This window comes from Peromyscus californicus, unplaced genomic scaffold (genome assembly GCF_007827085.1).
Source record: "Peromyscus californicus insignis strain IS unplaced genomic scaffold, ASM782708v3 Scaffold_14__1_contigs__length_90479793_seg_1, whole genome shotgun sequence".
Lineage (NCBI taxonomy): Eukaryota > Metazoa > Chordata > Mammalia > Rodentia > Cricetidae > Peromyscus > Peromyscus californicus.
In genome coordinates this window covers 5,814,541-5,828,454 of record NW_026294435.1, presented here as the reverse complement: position 1 = coordinate 5,828,454, position 13,914 = coordinate 5,814,541, and the positions used below count along the sequence as shown (strand labels likewise).

The window sequence follows — 13,914 nt, the reverse complement described above, 5'->3', positions numbered from 1 at the left end:
GAAGTCCTTGGCCTCAGTACAAGAAAGAACCAATAGTCCAGAAGTCACACCTCGGATCAGGGAGGAAGGCATCCCAACACAGGTGTGAGCACCAAGTCAGTCTCTCGGACTTACTGCGTTAGTAAGTCAGTCATGAGGACCCTGGAACACTTACCTCATTCCGTGCGACCAGAGTTATAAACGCTCCTTGTCTGAAGCACTCGATGGCAATGCACTTTCCGATGCCACTGGACCCTCCTGTGACCTACAAAGACACCAGGAAGATGTCTCAGCAGTGTCTCCTCTGTACAGAGCAGACTTAAAACAGCTGTGATGGGAAGGAGTGCAGCTCAGTTGTGGGCACTTGCCTAGTATTCATGAGGCCCCGGGTTTGATCTCCATATAACATATAACATAATTACGGGTTTTAAAAACTCCTCTACAAGCCGGGTATGGTGGCGCTCGCCCACAGGCCTAGCACTCGGTTGAGGATCCGCAGGGGATCGGGAGTTTAAGGTTGAAGCCATTCTCATGGACAGCTTCATGATACTAGGACTGTATGAGGCCCTGTCTCAGAAACAAAACAAACCATAACATCTGCGAGAATCACAACCTCTTTGTAGCAGATTTATCATTTGGAAGAGTGCAAGCATGAAGGATTACACCTCAGCAGGGCCTCCTGTTTTGATTGTTTTCAGTGAAGAGCTACAAACTGCACACTGTTTGAGGTCACCAAGAGGAATGTGCCCTACAATTCTACCTAAGAAAGAATACATTAGTGCTGCTGATTATAAATACAAACAAATCTCATTTCATTCCTGCACATCTACACAAGACTAGGTCTACGAAAACATGTCACAGGGCTAAGGCCAGTGGAAGAGCTCTCTTGCCTAAGACAGGCAAGGCCCTGGGCTTGATCCCAACGAAGACGCACGCACTCAACGTTATGTTGTCAATGTTCAAAGACTAAAAGGCTTTTACAATACTGCATTTAAAATGCTCCATCAAGACCAGGCAAAGCAGTGGTGGCACACACCTTTAATCCTAGCACTCTGGAGGCAGAGGCAGGCCAGTCTCTCTGTCTATATAGTGAGTTCCAGGACAGCAGGGCTATACAGTGAGATCCTCTCTTAAAAACAAACAAAACCCACCTCTGTCAAAATCTAGTCATTTTCCAGTCATACATTTGGATTACTGTGAATATTTTACTATTCTAAAACCATGCAGAAAGAACATCTCCCACACTATAATGTTCCTATCATCATGAAACCCTCCAAGCGTAGATATGTATCTCTGTGTACTTGAAAATACCTCATTTCTCTTTACCCTCACCTTGACTCTAATGGAGAGATTTACTTGGTAGATTATTAACCAAATGTCTACTGAGGATTATTATAAAAACGTACCTGTTGCCTTGGCTAAATGTTGTCTCTGGGGAGGCTTTTGATATCAGGATATTTTATGAGCTGTTTTGGCAGGGAATCTAAAATGTCCTCACATGCTTTACAACGCTGCCTTAGCTGTTGGCATCCCTCTATCACACATGACCCTACTGTCCCCACCTCCAGGAAGCTTTTCCTGAACACACCACTCTGTCTTCCTGGTTTGTCGCCATGCACCTTTCACAGCTATCTGGATACTCTTGGCTTCCTGGCTGGGCTATCAGATCCCTGAGGATAAATACCAAACCAGTCCATCTCACTCATCACTGAGAATGCCAGCCCCTCGTCCCCTCGCACAACCAGGCACTAAATAAACACTGTCCTTAATTTGCAGAATGTTCTCTAATGCCATTCCCACAAAGAAAACATGATGCCAAAGCTTATAAATAAAGTTTCCCTATTTATTGTTTAATAAATTGATGGAAGTGGAAATGAGGTTACCAAGAAAACTTTTATGCTCCAAAGGATTATGTAAATACCAGCCAGGAGTTTCAGAAAAGCAAATGGTGTTGATTCACTTTAAAGAAAACCAGAAGATCCATGCCCTGCAATTTATAATGCTCTCCATAACAGGAGTAAGACCTGGGTTTTGGATCAGGGTGTACAAAAATGATGTTCTTCTTGCCAAGCCAGCTACTTCTTGAGTGACATGTAAAGATACAGTCAGGCTAATCCTGGACTGTGTTGTTCTGGAGCTATGAGAGCTATCAGGGTTTTCACAATGGGTGAGAAAATGTTAAATGTATAGTCACCTGACAATCACTAAACAGAAGCCAGACGGAGGGCACTAAAGGTGCAGTCTAATTTCCCTTCCTTATATTCCCTCTTACTGATCACTGCAAATACCATTTAAATGATCGCATCTCTCTAACCACGGCATACAGCTCTCACTACGGGCACTACGAGCTTGCCTGCTGCACCTAGGGGTGAGAAGACCGGCACAGCTTCACTGCTGCGATCAGACAGGGGGCATCAGCATGTGGGAACTGCCCTAAAGATGAAGCAGAAAACAATCACAAGTTGTTCATGCTGACGCACAGGTGGACAGTGTAAGGTGCGGCTCCCGCTCCGGTAACAGGGCTCAGCTACGTCACATCTTACTCTTCTCAGGATATTAAAAGACAGATGGTGACATCATATGCATAATGCATGCCACGTCACGTCATTTACAGTTATCTACACAGAGATAATTTTACACATACACACACACACACACACACACACAATGTGTTATACTGAACTAGGATGCCGGAAAAGATTTTCGTGTCCATTGAAGCAGCCATTATCTCACCTGTGCGGGTGATGGGTAAAGGAGACAGAAGGACATCAAGGTTAGCTGAAAGTACCTTGTAAATGCTGGATCGAAATTTTCATTCTGACTTTGGCTCTCTTCCCCTTTCCCCTAGCTGAGCTCCTCTTTGTAAGCAAAAATTGTGAAAGAATTCAGCTCTGTGTGTATGTTGGTGCACCTGTGCAGAGGCCAAAGGTCAACGTCTGATGTTTCTTCGCTCACCTTCCACCTTAATTTTTGAGACAAGGCTTCTCACTGAACCTGGAGCTCACTCAAGTGTCTAGGCAAGCTGGTCAGTGACCTCCAGGGATCCACAGGTTCTGTGGCCTGTGACCCTCCTGGTGCTGGCGTCCTTAACTCAGGACCTGATGCACTGGCAAGCCCTGTACAAACCGAGCCGTTTCCCCAGCCCTTAATTCAACCGTTTTAGCTATGATTTGAAGCAGTTCTCTTGTGGATGTAAAACTTTCAAAACTTGGCATGATTGTAAAGGTTGGCCTTCTCTTTCCACATCGTGCGTAGCAGCGGCTGGGAATAAGTCAACAATTTTACAAAGGATAAATTAACGAAAACACACGTTGTCACCCACAAACCCCTGTATGGCATAAAGCACACTAAAATAAACAGCCACCCTAATCAGATGAGTGGGAACTCACGTGGATACATTCACATAAGTCACCTATGGGCGGGCACTCGGGACTGCCAGCTTAGAAACTAGCCATCCTTCTTCCCAACTCCTTGCCTCAGTGTGCCTCGGGTTGGGGGGTCCACACAAGACATGGATTTGAAATGGCCAGGGCTGAAGCTCTGAACTCGGGGGAGGAGGCATAACTAAGCCTGCATATTAGGAATGCGCAAGCTTCCGGCCAGAAACAAACCAAACCACTCATATCTCCTTCCATCTTAAGGCCCTAACCGAGCTGGTTAGCTCATCCTTCCGACGGTAAAGGATGCACTGGAGCAGCGTGATATCAGCAAGGCTCCTGCCGGCCCAAGCTGCCAGGCCACCCCTCAGGTGTGTCACTTCCTAGAACCCTCTGGCTCTGTCTCCTGCACATGCCACCCTCCAGTCTCAGCTGCCTGGGCCAGTCCCAGAGGCCCGGTCCCTTCCGTGCTGCGGGCTCCTTAGGACTCCCGGGGCAGTGGCTGCTCTCACTCGGGTTCGCGCCCTCATCCTGCCAGCCACCGACCGCTGTGTCCTTGGCAAAGTTTCTGAGTCTCTCTGTTGACTGACTCATCGGGAAAACTGAAGACCCAAACAGCCGCAACCAGGGATGCTCCGCGGAGCAGCGAGCAGCACAGAGCCCCCGAGCCCCGGGGAACTCGGCTGGCGCCTTCTCCGTGACACTGCTCTGCAGCCCAGGGAGGAGCCTGGCGCCGCCGAGGGCGGGTTCCCGAGGCCAGGAAGGGCAGGGCAGTGCCGGGGCGACGGTGGCCGCTGACCCTTCCCACTCAGCCGTCCCTTCCCGGGACCGTGGCCTCGGTGGCCCAAGCCGGCCAAGCCGCCCCGGGCAAGCTCAGCAACAGGAGGCCACTCACCACTACGTGCGCGCCGGGCAGCGCGAGGGGCTTGGGGCTGATGAGCGGCGACACCATGTAGAGGAGCAGCACGAAGGCCACGAGGCCGGCGGCGGCCAGCAGCAGCATCTCTCGGCCCGAGCGACCACAGGGAGATCACGCGCACCAGCAGCCCGGAGTGTTTGGGTTTGCGGGCGAGGGCGGCACCGCGGAGAGGGGAAGAGGAGGAGCCGGGGCCCTCCGCCGTCGGACTGGCTCCTGGGTCCGCGCCCCCCAGCGTCGGGACTCGGCTGCGCAGGCTCCGCACGGGTACCGTGGGCCCTCCGCCCACGTCGTGGGAGGTTTGCAAACGGTGGCTTTCGGATCTCCGGATCTTGTTCGTGCCACAGTCCCGCGATTCCACTCTGAAATCCCAGGTTCCAGTTCGTATATTCCTGGCGCACCTAGAAAACGGTCACGGCTCACTTTCGCTGTGCGCCTGGGCTGGGAGTTGTGATGATTGAGTTTCCCCAGGACGGTGTTCACCTTGTTATCAAGGCAGGTGCAATCGAAAACAAGCCGTCGTGGCGGAGATTTAATTCGCATACCAGAACACCGATTTAAAGTGGTTTTAGAATAGAGTGTCTCACTATCGCCACAACCAATTTGTCGCCCTCCACAGAACTTCTGTTGTCGTTAGCAGTTACACCCCATTTCCTCTTACGTTGTGCCCAGTCATAGGCAATCACAAACCTGTCTCTGGATTCGCCTATTCATACAAAATGGAGTTCTAATAATATGCCGTTTGTTGTGCTGGCTTCTTTGATTTAGCATAACTTTAAAGGTTCTTCCATAGTATGCCTAACAGTATTTAATTTCTTTTTACTGCCGACAGTATCCTACTGTATTTTTTTTTTCATTCATCACTTGCTCACTACCAACCCCAACAAACAAAACAATGCTACTGAGCCGGAAAGAAGGCTCAACAGGTAAGGGCTCTTGCTGTCAAGCCTCAAGATTATGTGCTGGATATCCTGGGACCCACATAATATAAGCGACTCTTGGAGGTTGTCCTCTGGCCTCCACTAGTGTGCTGTGGCATTCACTACCACCATCACATTCACTGAACAAATTTAGTAAAATCTACGGCAGTGTATAATTTCACACACAGCACGTGTGTGTGTGTGTGTGTGTGTGTGTGTGTGTGTGTGTGTTTTCATTTCTCTTGTGCTTAGTTGCAGGCTCCCATGCAAATCTGCTTAAGCCATGAGTTCCAGACCTTCCCACCCTCCACTCCAAGACTTCTTATCCTCTATATTATTAAAATTTTTCCCCTAGACACATCACTTTTTTGTGTGTGGTAAGGTATTTTTGTTTTCTTACTTTGTTTTTAAAAAGAAATGCAGTTGTGTTTACAAACAGCAAAAGGAATTCATCTTTTCCTCTCACTGATCTCAGTGCCCAGTATTAATCAACCTGATAGATTTGAGGACACAATCCGCTGAACTTCTAAAACTAGTAGCAAGTTGAAGGGTGGGAAGTTTGCCAGACAGCCTCCAGAGTTTGGGGAAAGCTGTTGTTCTTGTGGTTTTGTTTATCACAGGGTAAGGACACAGATCAGAGTTGGCCAAGAAGGGCACAGGGCAGAGTCTGGACAGCTCAAACACAAAGCTGCTGTTGTAGTCCCAGGCTGGGTGTGCTGCTTTAGTTGGCCTGCTTTGAAGTGTCCTTCAAAACCCAAAAAGACTCCAGGTGGAAGGAAGCTACCAGCCTAAGGTATCATTCTGCCAGACCAAAGGGTCACGCAATCAGGGCCTGGACAGAGCCGGAATGCAGCAGAGCCCCTATCTTTTGACCCTTCTGTGGCTGCTGTGTTTTGTTTTTCCCCAGGCTGGCTTGATGTTCAGCAATGTGCTTAGAGTGTGACCAACCAAGGAAACTCGCCCGCACATCAATGTTCAGAATTTTGATTGGAACCTCACCATATAGCCTTCACTAAAAGATGTCACTATGGTGGAACTCCATCTTTAAGCAAACTGGTAATGCATGGCCCAAAACAGTCACCTAAGTAACTTGGCTCATCTCACTGGCATCATCAGCCCCCCACTCTAAAGTCCTGTTTGGCCAGCCTCATTTAAAAATTCCAGCACTTGAGAGGTAAAGACAAGAGGATCAGCCATTAAGGTCATTCTCAGTCATACAGCAAGTTCAAGGTAGCCTAGGCTACCTGGTACCCTGTCTCAAAACAAAAACAACAGCAATAATGAAGTCCAAAGATAATGATTGTTACTAGGCTCTTGCTATACCAGTTGCAGTTCATCATGACCACATGACCAAAATAACTGGCAGAATTATACTACCTTGGGTTGACAGGTTCCCATCAGACTCTTCTGGGCCTTAGAAAATGATACTTGAAAAATGCTGTGTGGTAGTTTTGGGTATGGTAATCAATGGAAGGATTTTAAAAATATTAATTTAATTAAAATATCACTTTTCCCCTCCCTCTCATCCCTCTAGCCTCTCTCAAGTCCCTTCCCTCCAGTTCCTTCCATGTTCCTCCTCACTCTCAGATTAGTAGCCTCTTCTCTGATTATTAGTTACCTAATATGTGTGCACAGATCTATAAATGCAACCTGCGGAGCCCATTTTTGATGTCTGTGTGTATATGGTTTCGAGACTGACGGGGATCATCCCTGGGACATGAGAACTCTGCCTCTTTCCGCAGTCATCAATGGCCTGTAGTTTTCCTGTCCAGAGGTGGGAATGACCCCGTAAGACTTCTCCCTTCCTCATTAGCATGCCCATTGACACTGCCATTATCCAGGTCTTGTTTATGCAGTCCTTTCTATGACAGATTGTTTGACAGCACACTTCCTAGTATTATGGCTCTTATAATCTTTCTGCCCCCTTTCCATGACGTTCCCTGATGTTGCAAGAGCTGTGATGTATGTATCCACTGGGATGGGGCTCCCCATGATACATTAATCTCTGCACTGTGCTCAATGTAGTTTTCTGTGGTGGTCTCTATTTGCTGTAAAGAGAAGCTTATTGTCTGCTTATCCATGAGGAGGAAGAGCCTCGGGACTTTATCTGTATTCAAAACAGATTGCAAAAGGGGAAATAATCCCATGTCTTTGGGAAAAGGCTGAAGAAATAGAACCATACCTGTACAGACTTCCATTACAGGGCAGTATGCATCCCTTTGGGATCATTCAAGGTCCACAGGCAGCATCTGTCTCATTTGCCCAGTAATAACTCTTCAAAGAATCTAGATCCCTCCACTCCCTTCTGCGGTCAGCAAAGTGTATAAGCCTCAGAACAGAGCTGGGCTAGTGGGCAACCATATCCCTAGGACTGGCCCCCACACGGAGATGCTGATATTCTCTCTGTGCACTTCAATAGTCAGAGAACAGAGAGGAAACCTCCCTGGCCCCTACAGTCCTATCACTTTCTAAAACCAGAGAGTGGTCTTCAATCGTCCTGGCATCTGATACAATTAAGCTAAGAGATAATGAAATAATCAGTGTCTAAAAGTGTTAAGTTCTGAGACACCAGATCAGATCCCAGAACAGAATAATGAAATTAGTGGGACATTTGATGACCTTATAAGGAGTTGTAGTTTGGCTATCAGTATACCAAGAGTGATTCCTTGTTTTGGTTGCTGTATGAAGGTGTTGACAGCTAAGGGAACACTTCTTGTCTTTGATAGCAAACATCCCTCCTGCCTCCAAACTCCTGATGTGATTTGTATTGTCCTCAAATGTTAGCATCTGAATTATATAAAAGGTAAAATAAACATGGTCAGATTCTAAACCCAATTATAAGGACATGCAAGGGTGAGCATGTGCACTTACTCTTGGTAAAATTCAAGAACAATTAAAAAAATCCTAAGTGATTTCTGTCCTGCACACAGCCTGCAGGTTCTTTTCTGAAAGATAGGACAGAAATGTGTGTGGGTATTGATTCCATGGATCTGACCTACAGAAGCCTCAGGCACAAGCTGAGCTGTGTTAGCGCTGTTCATGTTTCCAGTTTATAAAGAGCTGCAAGACCCATCTAGGGTGACCAAGCAAGTCAGTGGCCTAGCTTTGGCACAAGATTAAATAAGATAATAAAAAGCAATCAGGATATATAATATTTTAAGACAATATTTTTTAAAACTCTAAATTAATGTAAAAATCTTGGAAAACAAAACTAAAGTTAAAAAAAAAAGACTAGTAAAAAGTATCTTACAACAGATGACGACAAGCAGAAGCTTGTAAAGGGCTATATTCCTATTGCCAAAACCCAAACACAATTAATTACCACCTCATTCTTGGTTGCTGCGAACTATTAATTAGCTTTTTCTGATATTAAAAATAAAGAATTCACTTCATACTCACCATGATGTCTATAATAAACAAGGGCAATAACAAATGCTGACAAGAATGAAGAGGCTAGAACTCTCAGGCAGTGCCAGTTGGAATGGAAAATAATGGAACACAGAATCACCATATGACCCACAAGATCAACTGCTGAAAACAGGGACTAAGAGAGACACCTGCACACCAATGTTGACAACAGTAGTGTTCACAACAGTCCAAAGCTAGGAAAGCTCCAAAGGTCCATCAACAGACGACAAACAAACCAAAATGGAATATTAATCAGTCTTAGAGGGGATGAAACTCTGACCTCAGCCAGCTTGATGAATCTTGAAAACATTCTGCTTGGTGAAACAAGCTGGACATCAAGGATCAAATATACAAGTGGCCTTAGGTATCTGGCTTATTTCATTTAGCACGATGCAGACAAATTCAGAAGAAACTGTGGAATAGAGGTTACCAGGAGCTGAGAGTGGCAGGGGATGATGAGAAAATCCTAGAGCTAAGACTAATACTGATGGATGAATACTTACACTTCAAAATGATTGCAATGGTAAATTCTGTGACATATTCTTTTTACCATAAAAAAAGAACATAAACAATACTTCATGAAATTTAGAAACCAAGAACAAATCAATTCATTTTATTACTCAGAAGTATATGCCATTAAGTTTTGGCTCAAGACTTTCCTCATGACATTTTCTTGATATAACTTCGCAATATTTGGTAGGGTTTATTAAAAGAAGCATTGTCTTTCTCTGTGTATTTTCCTTTCCCCGTGTGAAGGCAGCCAGGCTGTTAGGCTCCCTTGCCTCATATAAACAGACAAAGCATAATTGTCTATAAAATACTTTCCTGTCTCTTAGCTCTCTCTTGCCTCATCGATCACTGAAGAGATTAAGCTAAGTGGCTTCCAAAGCAGTAAGAGAGAAGGGACTTTGCAGGCAGGAATGGGGACATGGGTCTCATCTCACAAAAGTATTGGTTGTCTGATGGTGAGTCATCACTCTACCTCAGCTGCTGTATTCCTGCCCTTAGAGGTTAAACCCCAGAGGAACTGGCAGTAGCTTGAGTCTGAGGAAATACTGAGTGCTCCTTGGCAAATGATCTTTTTGAGTGTAATACATACATGTGTGTGCAGTATGCAAGGTCACAGGCACACTTGTAAAAGCTAGAGGAAGATGAGTGTCTTCCCCTACCACCATTTGCCCCTGGTGCAAAGTGTGTAGGAAATGCCAGCCTTCAGTCAAGCACCAAGCTCCCTCTTCAAAATCTTCCGGTCTTGTTTAACCACACTTGCTTTAGGGAGGTCTATGTTTAAGATAATTTTATTTTTTTTGGAGTGATTAATTTTGAAGTAAGTTAAGAATATTACGGTAATTCATGTCTCACTTCTCACCTGCAAAGTTGAGCATGAATCTTTTAAAATAAAGAACACTCACCAACAGTCACCAGAGCAATAGCATTTTCATGTCTGAGAGAACTCACAATTCTGTAGACGTTATCTAATATTACATTCATACCTTTTCAATTCCACCTTCCCTTTTTTATAAAACAGGGTCCAATCAAGGTTCAAATATTCTGCTGTCTTGAATTGTAGCTAAAGTAGTGTATGAGAATCACTACTCCCCACACCCCCAAAACTGGCTTTTTGGAGAAACCAGCCAATTTTCTGGAGAATAGCCCATGTATTTTGACTGATTCGTTCCTTGTGTTCTCTTCCCAGTAGATTCTGCAAGTAGGTCTACTGGCAGATTAGGTTCACATAAACACATTTCATGCTGCATGATTAGGAAGCCCATCACTGTCTTTCAACCCACACTTTTCTTATAATGTAATCTTGACATCCCTTCTGGTGATAGAGGTGATAGGTGGGAGGATTCTTGTCCTATCCATTTGAAACTGGATGTGCTCCTGTGACTATTTCAGCCACGAGTATGGTGACAGTGACTTTGAGTCTAGCTGGTAGAGGTGGTACAGCTCCACTTTGCTGTATGGTGCAGTTGCTTGGCAACTTTCAGTCACAGCGACCATGTAGCAATGACTTATCTCCGGCCAACATCATTTGGAAGCTCAGGCCAGCGTGTCCAGGAATATCACAGACAGAAGTCTTGTGCCTTCATAGAGCTGTCCAGCCCAAGAGCTTCAGCTCTCTGCTATTCCACTGCTTCAGGCAACTGTGTAAGGGACTCCTAGTGATGCAGAGACTTTTCTTACATTCCTGGTCCACAGGGTTTTGGACTGCTTGAAGTATAACACAGATTGAAATAATCTGAGTTATCCTACACCTTCTTATACTTTATATTGATTTACTGACCTTGTTTATTGTTCCTTTTACCTAAGCTTTGATTTAGGGGCTGAATTCTGAATCTTCTCCCACGAGTATAAAGATTTTGTGGGTGGCACTGACATTTCCTCCAGCTTTTTAGTCCCTAAAGTTGTTGAATACTTGTTTTTACATTATGTTAATGGAGTTCAGAGTAGACACTGTTAAGTTCAGTTTCAACCAATCAAGTAAGGGCCTACAACCACTGTTAGAAGCTCAAACCACAACGCAGTGCAGAATCTCTTGATTGAGTCCATGTTGATATATTACATTTGAATTGTAACTCTAAAAAAGGATTTACTGCATGTGTATGAGTATTCTGAATTAATGCATTTATGTGCACCACACGTGTGTCTATGGATTGATGGTGATGAGCTATCATTGGGGGTTGGGGCCAAACTCCAGTCCTCTGCAGGAACAGCAAATGCTCTCAACCACTACGCCAACTCAATCCCCCACTTTTGAAATTTGAAAATCCTCTTCCTGGTTGACCACCAATATGATCCATTTTTACACATCTTCCTGATATTTGCACTTACTCAGGTTCTTCTAAATGTTACAAATACATATATTCAAATATTTATGGATCTTGTTCTTTTGCTACTTTTCCCCCCTTTAACAATAAAAACACGGTAAGTCTGTATATACAACTAACACAATCTGGAAACCTGCAAGATCAAATATTGAGTTTATCTACATTATCTTAGTAGTGCAACTACAAGAAATGTTGAACACACTCAAGGGAGATCTCTGGGTTTCTATGCTTGTCTTAACCCCCCACCTGCTCTTAAAGTTTTTGTTTTGATTCTACTGCAGCTAGCTGCCAGGAAGCTTCTCAGTGTCCCTCGCTGAGCACTCCATTCCACATGAAAATGGGCAGTACAGTTTCCTATTAAATGCTATTGTTAGCCACAATCCTTTTCTTTCTTTCGTTTTCCTCTGCTCTATGTAACAGCCCTGGCTGTCCTGGAACTCTCTTTGTAGACCAAACTGGGGTCAAACTTAAGAGATCTGCCTGCTTCTGCCTCCTGAGTGCTAAGATTGAAGGTGTGTGCCTCCACCAAAATGCAATCCTATTTTCAATGCCTTGTTCATCTTTGTTCAAGATGTTCAAAGTGAAGGACTGGGATGGTACCACCTGCTAAGCCATGGACATGGATGAAGGAAGAAAGGATCTCTGCATTTGAGATCTCAAAGTGGAGGCCAGAGCCTGCCTCAGACCAACAAGGCAGTTTGTATGGACAGAACCTGTCTAAAGGGCATTTGACTGATAACTAACTTTATGATTGTTTTTCTGTCTTAGAAAAAATGTTTTCTGTTATATACCAGAGCTTGAGACTAACTTCTATCATCACCTGTCATTTTTACTGATTTTTATTTGGGGAGATTAAAAGTATTTAAAGATATATAAAAACAGGCATTCATATTCCCTAATACTTTTATCACTAGACTTAAGTACTATTAGCTCCTCCCTCCATTGAACAAGCGTGTAAATATTTTTATTTAAGTATGTTGTGTGCTAGAGTTATTAGACAAGGTGTATGCTCTACATTTTATACTTTATACAAATTTTAAAACATACACTCTAACATATTTGTCTAGTTTTGAAATTCACATATTTTTACCTGATATACAGTATTTATAAAACAAATAAAATCTTCTGCCACGAGCAACATTCATTCCAAGCTGTACTTGGTACCAAGTGCCTATAGTTCTAGCACCTGGGAGGTGACACGGGAGGTCACTTGAGATCAGGCAATGAAATAGGATCTCATCTCAAAATAAACAAAGAGCCCTATTCCTTCCAAGTCTTAGCCCAACCCAAAGAAACTCACTGGCAATGCTCGGCCCCTGGGGCAGCTTTGTGGCAAAGGGTGCTTTTTAGTGTGAGCTGCATTCATCTTGGCTTCCTGCCAGCAGACAGTGGCCTCAGAAGTCAATTCTCTGCTGGCATATCGGACAGTGTCTGTGATTTCTCAGACTGGGACAAAACACTTCTAATCATGTGGTGTGCAGCTCATAAAGATGAGCAGCCATGAGGGTCTTGTTTGCTCAGAAAATGTCAGCCTAAAACTATAATGGTCAAGAACCGGAGCAGAGCAGGTACACAAAAGCTACTTTGCTTTCTTAGACAAAGAACACATGAAGGGCTGGCAAGATAGCTCAGTGCACAGAAGCGTGGAGGGAGAGAAATGACTCCACAAAGGCATCCTGATGTCTACACATGTGCCCCCACATATCATGAAACACAGACACACAAATATGAAAATGGCTTATGAAGCAAATCCTACCATTCCAGAAGTGTAATGGTATTAGATTCCACAAACAAATCTATTCCCTAAAAAAGATTTAGGGACTGGAGCAGTATCTCCAAACACAGCAACACAGAGGTCTTAAAGAATATACAACAATTAAGTGGGAGGGGCTGAGCATAGTGACGAACACCTTTTAGCACTTGGGAAATAGAAGAAGGTGGTAAGTCTGAGTTTGAGGCCAGCATGGTCTACACAGCGGAGTTTCAAGACATCTAGGGCTACATAGTAAGATCTTGTTTGTGAAAAATAAAGTACAATTAAAGTATCCACTTATCAACACTATTCTTACACACCATTAGGTGATATATTTGACTAATTTATACAGAATAGTTCTTTGAACTTAAGATTCACAAAAATTCTTATTTTAAGTATATTTAAATAAATTTATATTAATTCTTATTGTTCAGAGACTGACGAAACTCATGTGGTAGTTTGAATAACAATGACCCCTAGATGGTTCATGTATTTAAATGCTTAGTCATCAGGTGTAGCACTACTTGAGAAGGATGGAATAGGGGTGGCCTTGCTGGAGGAAGTGTATCACTGGCAGTGGGCTTTGATGTTTTCAGAAGCCCAAGCCAGGCCCAGTGGCCTTCTCTTTTCCTGCTGCCTACAGATCTAATGGAGAACTCTCAGCTCCTTCCTCATCACCACAATGATCAGCATTCAGCCATGCTCCCCACCATGACAATGGCCTAAACTT

General features: G+C 44.3%; 1 protein-coding gene across 1 annotated transcript in view; it reads right to left on the bottom strand.

Annotated features, from left to right (window-relative positions):
* The window catches only part of Kdsr (3-ketodihydrosphingosine reductase), a 36,575-nt gene extending 32,101 nt beyond the window's left edge, over positions 1 to 4,474 (bottom strand). The window contains exons 1-2 of the mRNA XM_052736464.1: positions 4,252 to 4,474; positions 155 to 244 (exon numbers count right to left, since the gene is read on the bottom strand). Coding sequence (XP_052592424.1) covers positions 155 to 244; positions 4,252 to 4,359 — 198 coding nt within the window. The 5' untranslated portion in view covers positions 4,360 to 4,474. The remainder of the gene's footprint in view (positions 1 to 154; positions 245 to 4,251) is intronic.
* Positions 4,475 to 13,914: the final 9,440 nt, after the last annotated feature.